The sequence below is a fragment of the Lipophrys pholis genome (genome assembly GCF_963383615.2).
Source record: "Lipophrys pholis genome assembly, chromosome: 13".
NCBI lineage: Eukaryota > Metazoa > Chordata > Actinopteri > Blenniiformes > Blenniidae > Lipophrys > Lipophrys pholis.
This window is the reverse complement of record NC_137632.1, coordinates 8,328,235-8,341,212: the sequence shown is the minus strand read 5'-3', so window position 1 is coordinate 8,341,212 and position 12,978 is coordinate 8,328,235. Positions and strand designations below refer to the sequence as shown.

Here is a 12,978-nt window from a genome sequence, read left to right as displayed (position 1 = left end):
GTGTGTGTGTGTGTGTGTGTGTGTGTGTGTGTGTGTGTGTGTGTGTGTGTGTGTGTGTGTGTGTGTGTGTGTGTGTGTGTGTGTGTGTGTGTGTGTGTGTGTGTGTGTGTGTGTGTGTGTGTGTGTGTGTGTGCTTACTCATGCTCCTGTGCTGGCAGTTAAATGGATTCTGGCTATTGGCAAGCAGGTCGCAGCTAATTGAGTGGCACCAGATGCCAGCTCCACTTTAACATACACCCTCCCTGTATGTGTGTCTGTTCTACTTTTCCAATGAAACACACACACATACACACACACATTTTTGCCCTGGAGACAGTGTAATTGGCTGTTGTGGGTTCCTCCCTCTAGTTTGGGCTTTAGACATAAACCCCCCCAGAAACCTGCTGGAGGCTTCTAATCCAGGCTGAGAAGAGGGACTGCATTAGCTCCTTTCTGGCACACACACACACACACACACACACACACACATACATGCACGTTGAGCACAAAGACGCTCAGATGCAAAGTCATACTGACTCACATGAGCATTTAAATGTCCAGACGTAACCACGACACCGACAATGGCACCAACATAAGCTGATTTGGTTGGAAACACAACTGAGGCTCTGCCTACCTCAAAGTCTGCTGGTGGCACTGAAGTGAGTCCACAGCGTCTGAGGTAAAGGATTCATTCATTTAGTTCCCTGACATTTGCGGAAAAACACACCAAAGTGAATCATCACCACAAAGCGTGAACATCTGTGTCAGAAAATTTTAGACTCGTCAATTAAAACTCAAACGCAAAAGCCACATAAATGCATAAAGATGAGGGAACTGCGACTATCAGGGGGTGTTTTGGTAATTAACTTTCAGTTACGGAGCACAAATTCAGTTTTACATGCTGCTTACAGAGATTTAATGCCAGATACGACATTGTTTTGTTTTTCCCTCCAAGTGCAAACAAAGTGCTCTGGTCTGGCGTCTGTCTGGCATCTTTGCAACAGTATTGGACCCTGCAAAATTTAAACTGGCTGCTGTGACTGCATTGGACCATCTATTTAGATTGTGTACGTTTATCCTATATATTAATTGCTAGCTCTGATCATAGGAAGAGTTTTTTTTTTTATTTATTTTTTTAGTCAGTTATGTTGCTGTGTTAAACGTGTCCAGAAGAAGAATCCTACATATTCTGTGACCGCCACATTTTCCCTTTTGGTCCATACTTCACATTTGTTATTCAGAGTGAAAGACTGAAGCACTTCTTGCATAGATTGGCGTCAAACTCTGAATTTCACATCCTATCGCTGCTGACAGGATTCAGCATGTGTACTTCTCATAACCATACCTCCTACACTCTTTATGGACTCTACACTTTTTTTATTTCTCACTAACAGGAAGCAGAGAAATAGAGCTTGGTGCCCACACACTATTCATTATGTTGACTCCCAGGATTTCAGCTGCACAACCTTCCTATCACAGACAAGGTTCTCCAGCCTGTCAGCCTCAAATGCAAGTTTTTGGACTTTAAAAAGAAACTGAGGTAACGGGAAAAACTAAAAATTCCATGCATGCACAGGGAGAACATGCATATTATTCATAGAAAGACCCTCTACGTTTGAGTGTTAAATACTACTCCACTATGCCTGAAACACACAGCAATAATGAAAGCTTCCAGACATTGAAAATTTTAATTAAAATTTTTTGCAACAATTTAAAGTCATAAAATGTAATTAAATCTGATCGTCAAGTAGTTGAAGTAGACATGGGCATAGGTGCAAGTACGTTTTCTGGCAAAAAGTTATTTGTTTGGACAGTAAACTGACAACTGTGTTTGTGTGAAATTAGTAAATTAGTAAAGACGACGTCATTGTTGTTGGCACTACTTTTAGCTGAGTTTAAAATGCCCTCGAATCTGACTCTCAATCAGGCTTTGTGCTTAAATTACAAGTGGGATAGAAACATATTTAACACAGCCAGAATAGCACACACACACACACACACACACACACACACAAACACACACAAACACACAAACACACCCTCATGCACACATCTGTGGTGGGTGGAGCTCTGCGATATTACCATGTGAATGGCAAAAAGTGGCAGCCATGGAGAGGTTAACATTAGAAAGAATGTTCAATCTGACACAGTTTCTCCTGGGGAAACACACACACACACACACACATACACACTAGCGCACGCATGGTAGTCTGTTATTAATCCTGCCTAATCAAGCAGGGACCCCCTGATGTTACCATGGAGCCGGAAAAAGGAGAAAGACAAAAAAAAGGAGGAGGGAAAAAGAGAGTTTGGAGGAGGAGAAGAGGAGGAGAAGAAGACATAGGTGTGTGTGTGTGTGTGTGTGTGTGTGTGTGTGTGTGTGTGTGTGTGTGTGTGTGTGTGTGTGTGTGTGTGTGTGTGTGTGTGCGGGATGTGATGGGAGGGGGCGGAGCAGCCAGACCAGCTGGTGCTCCGCCCCCCGACAGTGACACAGTCACTGGCGTGGCCATCTGTCCAGACACACGCACACGCACACACACACACACACACACACACACACACACACACACACACACACACACACACACACACACACAGGGTGAAGGTGTACAGTCAGTAACACATGGCCGGGCTGAGGGGAAACACCAGAAAGACCCGAGAGCAAAGTTCAACAACGCAAAACTCTGAAAAAAGTCAAAGAGTGCATGTTGAGCGTCTGCGAAGGCCGACAGTGACACGTGAATGCATCTGAAAAAGATACTGGAGAAAATGCAAAACAGAGGGACAAAATGATGCTCAGCTTTAATAAGGAAAGTGCAGAGGGACAAATGTGCCAAAGCAAAACGCTCACCTCAGAGAGTGTGTAATAATGCTTTCCTTATGTCTTCTTCTTGTTGTGCCTTGTGTTTGGGGGCTCAGTCAATGCGGCATGGCTGTAGGCTTTATTTTGTCAGAACAGGTTTACTCCGTCGAGGAGACGGGAAGTCAGACAGACAGTAACTGTATCGACAATCTTTAATCATATAAATGATCTACAGACACACTACAGTTGCAACCAAGAGTGACATGGACCACAAACCTCCGGAAACCTAAACGACACTAACATGACAGAGTTGACACAAGCTGTCTTCACAATAAACTAAGTGAAAAAGTGAGTACACACATACACATGTGCACAGCACTAGAGTTTGAACTTGAATGAACTGAATGTGTTTCACTGTGAATACACTTAACTCAGCAGCAACACGGATTATAATTTTACTTTTCAGTCAGATTAAATTAGATTAATCTCAAACCTCCTTTTGCTGTATGTACATTATTATTATCATTTAAAATCTTACTTTTCTGACCTCATATGTGTCTTGAATCCAAAACAAAGTTTGATAATGTGATGATTAGACGCTAGAAGCTGTAAAATAGACCACAATTTAAATTGGACGGGTACTAAGTAAAATAAATAATCTATCATCCACATTGACTTTCTCCCTCTTTTGTCGCCAGTTTTAGAAAACAGACAGTAAACTATATGCAGCTGAATAATCTATTTAAATACAGCAAGTATTGGTACTTCTGCACTACGTCTGTGTGATTATTATGATATAACTGACTGGCGACCTGTCTGGGGGAAGCTGGGATTGAGTACAAAAACACAAAATTAGATAAAGCAAGTATAGAAAATGTTTGTATTTCCGAGCACACCCTCATTAAAATGCTGCAAACAGTCGACGTGTCCTCTGCTATACCTTTAAGTGTGTGTGTCTCTCCGTCGCTTTGCATCTGGACTGAACAACAGCCTGCCTAAACACACACACACACACACACACACACACACACACACACACACACACACACACACACAATAGGCTCGACTAATTAATAATGAATAAAGCCTCTGGCAAATTGAATTTTTAATTTCTCATTTTAGTCTTGCCCACATTTTGTTTTGCTTCTCCTCTCGTCGTATCATTTGTGATTCATTTTATTGTGGAGGTTCTGCTTTAATGTCCTCGCAATTAATAAGGCACAAGTCATTCGATTAAAACACTTTGTGACATTGTGAGCGTTAATTTATACTCGACCAGCAGCACCTGGTTTAATGTCTCCCTCACATCAGGTGCGGTGAGCGCCGAGTTAAATGACCCGGCATCGGAGAGCACTGGCAGCCTGTCTGCGTTAGTGTCCCTGTTCATGATGCATATCTAATTAGTTTCTACAGTAGTATTTTACCCTGACTGCGGAGCTGTGGAGGTCTGGCTGTGATTTATGGCGGTCTTTCATTCGTATTTAGGAAATCAGTGAGGCTGAATTGGTTTGTATTCGTCTTTATAACCGGGCTTCGCTGCTGTGACATAATCAAGCAAGACAAGCTCGTGTTTTAAAATGAAGTGGTGGAAATCTCTGCACCTCTGTGTGTCACTGGATTAGTGTGTCACACGGTGAGGTGACTCTTACCTCTGATACAGGCTGTTTAAAAAACATTTAAGACTGTTCTTTAAGCCACTTGGAAACAAAGGACAGTCAGTTACTGGACAAAAAATATGCAAAATTACATTCTTTTGTTCCAAGACTGTTTAGATGGACTAAAGTGAACTTAAGTACAGTGGTTCCATCCTAAAACTATCCGATAATGAAGATTGTCTCGTAGCTGTTGACTTTGGGGATCATCACTGTGACACTTGGCGCATGCTGTAACTCAGCGGGGTTCAGAGGCCACAGGAGTGGAACTAACCAACAAACTCTGCTAAATCAGCCTCTTTTTTTTTTTTTTTTCATACTGGCAAATACAATGACAACCTCAGAGCAGACAAAGCCTTGGGCAGTCCTGTGATTCTTGGCGCCTCCTCATTGGGAGGTTGGGAACCACTGACCTACAGCATGCTGTTATCAACTGCAGCAGATGACCATTACAAAACAATGAAAGAATTTATGAGGGTTTTCTTGATGAACTAATTAATTGCTTGGCTTGACTTTTAGTGATGATGACATGTAATCAGCCTCTACATGAGCCCAAGGGGACACCATCACTGTGCTGGTTTTCAAATCTCACAACTAAGACCATGTCACATTCAAGGGTTCATTGGTTTGCGTTTCTTTGTGAAATTAAATAAGTGGAAGTCAGAGGACTTTGTTGGGGGGGGCTGTCACCTCACACTCAGTTCAAATATAAGCTACAGCATTTCTCTGAAAGTAGAGTTCCTATGTTCCCTCTGAGCATTCATGGGTTTTCACGCATACACTCCAATTTCCTCAAACAAGTCACGAGCGACTCCCAAGTTGTTCCTGGAGGTTGACGTGTCCATGCTGTCCTTGAATTACTGTGCTGTTGACTCAATGTCAGCTGGGATGGACTCCCGCCCTCCTGACACCGACGTGAATATAGCAGCATGAAATAGAAACAGATGGATTCATCCATCTTTCATACCTCCTTTATCCAACTTAGAGTCGAGGGGCACTGGATCTGATTCCTGCTGACTCTGGGTGTAAAACCAGGGTACGCCCAAGTGTGAGTCGGCAGTTCATACACACATAGCACACACACATGCTGTGAGAGGCTGCAATAAACATATGTAGGTAAAAGGTCTGTTTAAAAGATTGTGAATAATAGTAAGCAATTTTATAAATAAAAACAGCACAATATTTATAAAAGAAAATGCTGTCTTGTCTTGAAAAGTTGTGTTATAAGTAGAACTCTTACTGCTCTGGTTTATAGCAAGACTGTATTAAGAACATGAGGTCTGTATTGTGGTTGCAACTGAAAATCACAATGAAACTCTGTTGGCAGTCCCATCGAAAAGTGTTTACTGAAAGCAGTGGCACACAGAAAATATTATTTGATTTGACAGTTTTCTCACACACTGTCAGCTCTGTGTCTGTGTGGACATTTTCAGTGCCCTCGGACTTACTGCAACAGTGAAGTTTCAGCCAAGTTATCAGAATGAATGAATAAACTCCAGGGCACGATGGATGCTTCTGTCAGTTTGGGATTGACAAGTATTGCCGTCAAGAACACAGAGTACACTGAGCCAGTCAGTGTTTCAGCGCGGATCGTTCCTCGTGAACACAGAGATAGAATGTGCAGTGCAGTGTAGTGGGGACTGGAAGTGTGGCGCATTTCCAGCAAATACACATTGCCGGTGGGAAGTTCAAGGAGCCTGGGATTATGGAGATTTCCTCCCCCCCAAAAAAAATTACACTGGCACGTTCACAGCCAATAAACGGAGCCGCAGGCATCAATCAGCAACTCTTGCCAACGTGATATATTACAGGCATCAGAGCGTATCTTTGGAAACGTAGATTCATTGTGTCTGCGCATTTGTTTACATTTATTTATGTGAGCTCTGGGGTTTTTTCATTCACTTTTAAGTCTTTTATAGAGTTTGGATCTTTAAAAGAATAAGTCAAGTCGAACCCCCCCCCCTTCACGACAACACCCCCAACTTCCAGAATCTTACCCACAGTGCTGCTTGACTGCACGAGTCCAGTTATAAAGTATAAAGTGGTTCTGTTAAACATTTCTGACAAGCTTTTTTTTTTTCTCCTTTCCTCTGCAGGTGTTTCTCCCGGTCGGACCACCTGGCCCTGCACATGAAGAGGCACATCTAATGGGCGAGAAGAAGAGGAGCGGGAGAGGAGGAGCCAGAATGGAAGGATGAAGAGGAAGAAGAGGAGGAGGAGGAGAGATAGGAGGAGGAGGAGAGAGAGGGATGGGCAGTCGAGCTACCAATCGCCCGCCTCGTTCACCCCGTCTGACACCCAGTTGGCTCAGATGGCCATCAGAGGAGAACGAGGAGTAGCTATATTGTTGTTTTTCTTTAAAATTACACACTCACATTTCGCAATAGTGAACACATCTCACGCCCGTCTTTGAATGCATCATCCCGGTGACCCCCGGCCGCTCTCACGCCGCCTTGGGGGCTTGGACACTGCCAAACCAACACATACTTAACATTCCTGATGAACCATTACCGCACCTTTTTTCCTTTCTCTGTACTCGGTGTGTTTGACTTTTCGCGTCACTTCGGATAGGGAGATAGTCTAGTGGGAAAACTTTGAATATCCATATAGTCAACTGTTAGTGCTTTACCGACGTTCTGAATCCAATACTCAACTTTTTTTCCTTCTTCTGTTGATGCTTCTCATACACGGAACATAAGAAACCATCATCTGCCGCAGTCAGCTTCAGTAATCTATGTGAAGAAAACAACAATGCCGAATCTGCAGGAGAGAGACTGTACGGATTGACTCCTAGCATGGCTGACAATCGAACCCGGGGCTTGGACGCTGGGTGTTTGGGTGCGCCCGTGGGACCTCGGTCAGCGGGTGTTGCTGCAGCTCTCAGGCTCTCCTCCAGTGGGTGTTTGCATCTCCCACCTTCACTGAGACGCCTGCCGCCCCCGCAGGCCATCTGACAGAAATGCGCAGCGACACTTTCTTCCTTTATTTTCTACTTTAGAGGACAATAATTCTTCTTATTGTTGTTATTAAAATAATGACACTTTGTTCTTTTCTCTCTCTGAGAAAATGTCTTAAACTCACTGAAATGTGTTTGAGGAGGAAAAAAAAAACAAAAAAAACTCTTTAAGATGACTTCACGAGAATGTGTGGGATGAGAAAGAAGAAGAGCGTTGTTGGTCTTTTAATCCCCGTGTGCGCCGACTCTGCATCTGCAGCGTGCAAGCAACCAGTGGATGAACGAACAAACAGAATCATACCGACACTCAGAAAACGGATTTGTATTTTTTTTCTGAAATAAAAAGGCGAAAGCAAAAGAGGTCTTCATCTAATGTGCCGCTCTCTCTGCCACCGCGACTCACCGCAGCAGGAAACCCAAACTCTACCAACAGAGGATCTGCCAAAAAAGTGGAAGCCTGCTTTCTGGTTGGGATTAAAAAATCTGATTTTTTTTTTTATTTTTTTTATTTCTTGATTCTGAAATTCATCCTTGGGCATGTTCACAGTTTCAGAGATCTGATCTCTAACTGGCAGCACTGCAGGGCAAGAACGATGGCCGCAGAGATGCTTTTCGTGCTTCTCCACGTGGGACTAAAGACGCCAAGCGACCTCTTGTGTGACGTTTCGGAAGAGACGTGGCGTCATCGAGCCGACAAATTTTGCCTGTTTCTTATCCATTGACTGCACTGACTCTTTTTTTTTGTTTTTCAATGTTAACTGTGCTTTTTTTTTTCTACAGCGATAAAATAAGGAAAAAAGGAACACAAAGAAAAAAAAATCATAAAAGACTTGAAAAAATGCAACACAAAAACAAATCTGTCTCATTGTACACATTGCTTACACAACAAACACACATACTTCGTCTACACACACACACACACACACACACACACACACACACACACACACACACACACACACAAACACACACACACACACTGCAGTTTCTTTGCTCACGGCTCCTCTTGAGATAAGACTAATAAGATTTAGGCAAATAATTATTAAACTAATGAACAGAGATGGAAAACAAAACACTGCATGGCAGGCTTTATTGCAAACAACCACACAAATACACACACACACACACACATACACACACACACACACACAGACACTTACTTCCTGGAATTATATGTTCTGCTCCCAAATCTTTTTTCACAGTAGGAATTTAGCAACTGTTGTTTAGTAGAAGAGTATCTTAGCTCTCGGCTGGAGGTAACAAATGACTCCAAATCCTTTGAAGTGAGAAATCAGCTTTTTCTCAGTTCCAACAATCACCCACATACCCCCTTGCTACAGTTTATGCCTCTCATTTAATCACTGTTCTTACTTCAGAGACTCAGGCGGCATTGTTGGTTACAGCAGAGTGTATTAGTCAGTGTTTTCATCAGAAACAGAGGCTAAACTCATTTTAAAAGATGACAAAACGGTAATAAAGCACATTGAATTAGCAATGAAGAAAATTGGAAAAGAAATTGTGAAATGGCTCCATATGATGTAAGATCAATCCTGCTCCTATTCATATTTACTGCAGATCGATGTATGCACACTGTTTTCTTTTTAGGAATTGAGTTAATTTGATAACACGTGTGTCTGTACAATCTCACAGGAATTGCATGAAATGTGCCGCGCATCAGTTTCACTCTATCAACTATTCTAATCAACACTTGGTACCAGCAGGCTTAACAATCACAGAAATCTTATAAAAGGAGCAAGAAAGAAAAAGATTACAGGCTTGTTGTAATTCAAATACAAATTTTGATCTCAGGAATTTTCGAAAAGAGGCTGAAAGAGCACGAGTGAAGAAATTATTATTTACATAATATGTGAACCAAAAAGATGCCTTCGTCGAATCAGCTTTATTTGAGAAATATGGACATTTGGATAATGATCATCCCCTGGTAACATGTGGAGCCTACAGACTAATACATGTGCACAGGTGTATTGCACAATGTCCATTACCCGAGTTTTGCAATGGATGATTCCTGCATCAATTTCATGCTAATTCCACTGATCAATTCTTGGCAGCAGCAGGCCTAATGCTCACTGTGTGCTGAATCATGACGTTATTTCATGGTACAGCTAGAGCAGCTTCAATGGTTGAACCTAATTAATTAAAAACAACTAATTAAACAAAATCAATTATCCAATTTAATTTTGTTTAATTAAATCAGGATTGTAGTAAATGAAGAATTTATAAATTTGTGATCATTTAGGTTTAACAAGTTAAGTTCAAGCTCTGCTTAATATCTGATGAAAACAGTGACTTTTACACGAGAGACCTGAATGTTACCAAGAACAGTAAAATCTCTAACATTAAAAAAAAAAAAAAAAAAAGATAAATGAGAGAAAACTGGAGCAAACACATTTCCACGACGCCCCGCTTGCTTTGTTTAAAAGAGAGCAGAGAAAAAGAAAATGCCCTACAATAAGGGGCATTCAACACCAACTCTGATGCCGCCGCGCTATCCGCCCACCACCACCTATATGCCCCATAGCACATGCAAACAGTGTAATACTCACTGCTGCTGACTGGTGCAGCTGGGTGAGGGTACAGGTTCCTGAAGTTGGCGTGGGATTTCACATCCCAGCGTGCCCAGTCATCGTGCCAGTTGGCCTTGCCAGCCTTCATTAGGTGAAACGGTAAAAACATTCCCCTCCAGGGGGGTTTTATGGTGCAGCTTCGAACAATCGATACCAAAAACCTCCAGCTTGGAACTGCCCCTCAGCCACGGGCAGAGTCTCCACGGTCAGGAGAGCTCAGCGGGAGACCGCCTACTCCATACGAGTGCTGTGTATCTAGCGGCAGCTTCCTCTTCTAACGCTCTCTTTTTTCTGCTGAATATGACAAGGCAACTCATGTCTGACATGAATCCAGTGTTTGACTTTTAATTTCGTTTCACAGTTACTGGTTCCTATTTCGAAAATCTGTGTCGATGGTTGTTTTCTCTTGCTTGGATGATGCAAAGTCATGCCGTAACACTGAGGCATGCACTGGGATGTAGAAGGAGCCCTCCTATACGGGACGTACAATCATAGAGGGTCGGGGATCGTAGCACTTTTGTGAGACTTTTGATGGCTTGAATGTGTGTGTGTGTGTGCGTGCGTGGGTGCGTGTATGTGTGTGTGAGTGTGTGTTTGTGTGAGTCCCCATTAGGCAAACTGTGAGGGAAGAAGTCATTCAGCTTCGAAACGATTTTTTAACCCACGTGTCATTATGTGGGAGGAAGTTCATACATTAGCTGTGGATTTTTTTTTTCATGTGAACGTCGCCTATCAAATCCTTCATTCTGACTCTTCACTCATTTAGCTGAGCTCAGTGACTTGAGTCGAATTAGAGATGCATACTCATGCCGTGCTCTTCAGACTCCAGCTTGATCTGTATTGAAAGCAGATAAAATCAGACTCTGACAGATTAGTTTATATTCAGTACACAATTTCTGAAGGACGCTTAGGGCTCATTATTTATGTCCTTATTTGGAAAAATAAATAAATAAATGAATCCTCATTCTGCTCGTTGAGAATTTGAGTAAAATCTGAACATCCAAAGAAGCTCATGCCTACAAAATGTAACTTTCTTACCCATGTTGGGGAATGAAATGATCAAATTGCTGAAATCAAAACCTTTATATTCTGTAGAAGAGGTTCCCCACCTTTTTACCCTGGAGTCCTTCAGATTGCCTCTAAAGGAAGCTATACACTTGGCGATTTTGGCTGTTTCATACAGAAAATCTCTTGTCATGGCTTAATGTCTATGGTGGATCGGAAATGTCACAGTCCTGCAACCGTAGACAGCCTGAGATTATTTTCTGATAGAGTCAGAAATTCTCAGGACCGACAGTTGGAGTTTTAGCAGCCAATTCAAATGCAGCAGAAAATCATGCAAAAAGCTGCGTGAAAACATTTTGCCGCTTCCCAAGTCGGTAAAATGTTGGACCACATTCCCCGTCCACTTCATATCGAGCTTCTCCAACGCGCGGAAATTCTACTAGAACAGCAGCTTGATTGTGTCTGCTTCAGTTCTTTATGTCCTTATGGTGCTGGTGGTGTATGTCAGTGACTTACAGGATAATGTTGTTATGGCTTCTGATCTGTTGTAGGTTTATGAAATCCGTGTTGCACAGTAATAATGATAATGTTATGAGACGGCTAAAATCGCTAAAAGTCAGTAGGAGCCTCAAGAAAGGCTGAAACACACTCCGATCTTTGATTTGCAGAAATATTGCTGCAAAGTTAAACACTGACCCGGGTCTGCTCTAAATTCTACATAGTCTCTGGTTTGTTTGTTTTTTCTCTGACATCTTGTTTTGATGAATAAACCTTGGCCCTCTGATTCTGACAGCAAAATGTTATCGGACACCAAGATGGGAAATAAGTCCAATATATATATATATATATATATCCCAAAATGTATTGAGATGATAGAAACTCATTATTTGAGGATAAAATTAACGTTCAGCCAATTTCAAATCCGAATCCCTCTTGATGTCCAGGAGATCTAGAAGTCATTTCAGATGCTGGTTCGCATGTTCGCCTCGTCCTCCGTCGCCTCGGTGTCTCCCGGCATTGGAAGCAGGTTTTCTGCCACAGTGCTGCTCCTGGTCTCCTGTCGTCTCTCAGGCTCCTCCAGGCCGGCGACCCGCCGTCCCACGGCTCTGATTAGCATTAGGACTCCCGGGTCCTCTTGGCGAGTTGCTGTCCAGCTAATGAGATAGCACTGGGTCACAGGGAAACTGAGCGGTCTGGAGAATTTGAAAGAAAAAAAACAACAAAAAAGACAACAGGGACCTTGAGCCGCAGCGATTCCAGCCGCTCACGCCCAGCAGACAGATTTGATGTCGAGCAAATAGAAAATCCTGTTAGAACCAAGAAATGCCAGGAGACGGAGACTAAACTTTGATGAAAAAAGGATTAAAGAATCATTTACCCACATGAATATCGAAATCATTCAATCAGCCATTGCATTTTATCTTGTGGATTACAGATAAAATAAATTACCATTTATCTGCAAAGTCCCAACAGATATTTAATCCCCCCCCCCCCCCCCCACCCCCCCCCGCCCCCATTCCTTCACAGTTTAAGTGCCATTCTAATTTCCATCCTCACCCCATCTCTCTCCCTTCCTGTCCACAGCAGTTGTCCATGCACTATCAGCTGCGGGAATGCTGAATGCACACTTTACACATTTTGCCCAAAGATTTGCATATTTGCAAGTTAACTGCTGTGAATGTAGTAGATGTAGTGGAAAGAAGCCGAGAGCCAGAGACGCAGAGGAGGAGTGACGGGACAGAAGGTGGGAGGAGAGGAATTGTTTTGCTTATAAGACCATCTCATTAAACCTTAATTACCGAAAACGCTTCTCATGCTCCTTCACAGTCTCAAGTCTGGTGTCTGCTGGAGCCAAACTCATTGCTCACAAATGTAAAATGATGCGTTCGTGGTCTGCTTAGGGTGCTCGGAGTGAGGTAGCTTTAGTTTGAGTTAGCTTCTTATAGCGCACTGCAGATAGCACTGAGGTAGGCTTGACTCTTGGGAAACGTTAAACTG

General features: G+C 42.7%; 1 protein-coding gene across 1 annotated transcript in view; it reads left to right on the top strand.

The window, feature by feature from the left end:
* The window catches only part of klf7b (Kruppel like factor 7b), a 74,004-nt gene extending 65,830 nt beyond the window's left edge, over positions 1 to 8,174 (top strand). Inside the window, exon 4 of the mRNA XM_080478657.1 lies at positions 6,531 to 8,174. Within this exon, the coding sequence (XP_080334783.1) occupies positions 6,531 to 6,582 (52 nt within the window). The 3' untranslated portion in view covers positions 6,583 to 8,174. The remainder of the gene's footprint in view (positions 1 to 6,530) is intronic.
* Positions 8,175 to 12,978: the final 4,804 nt, after the last annotated feature.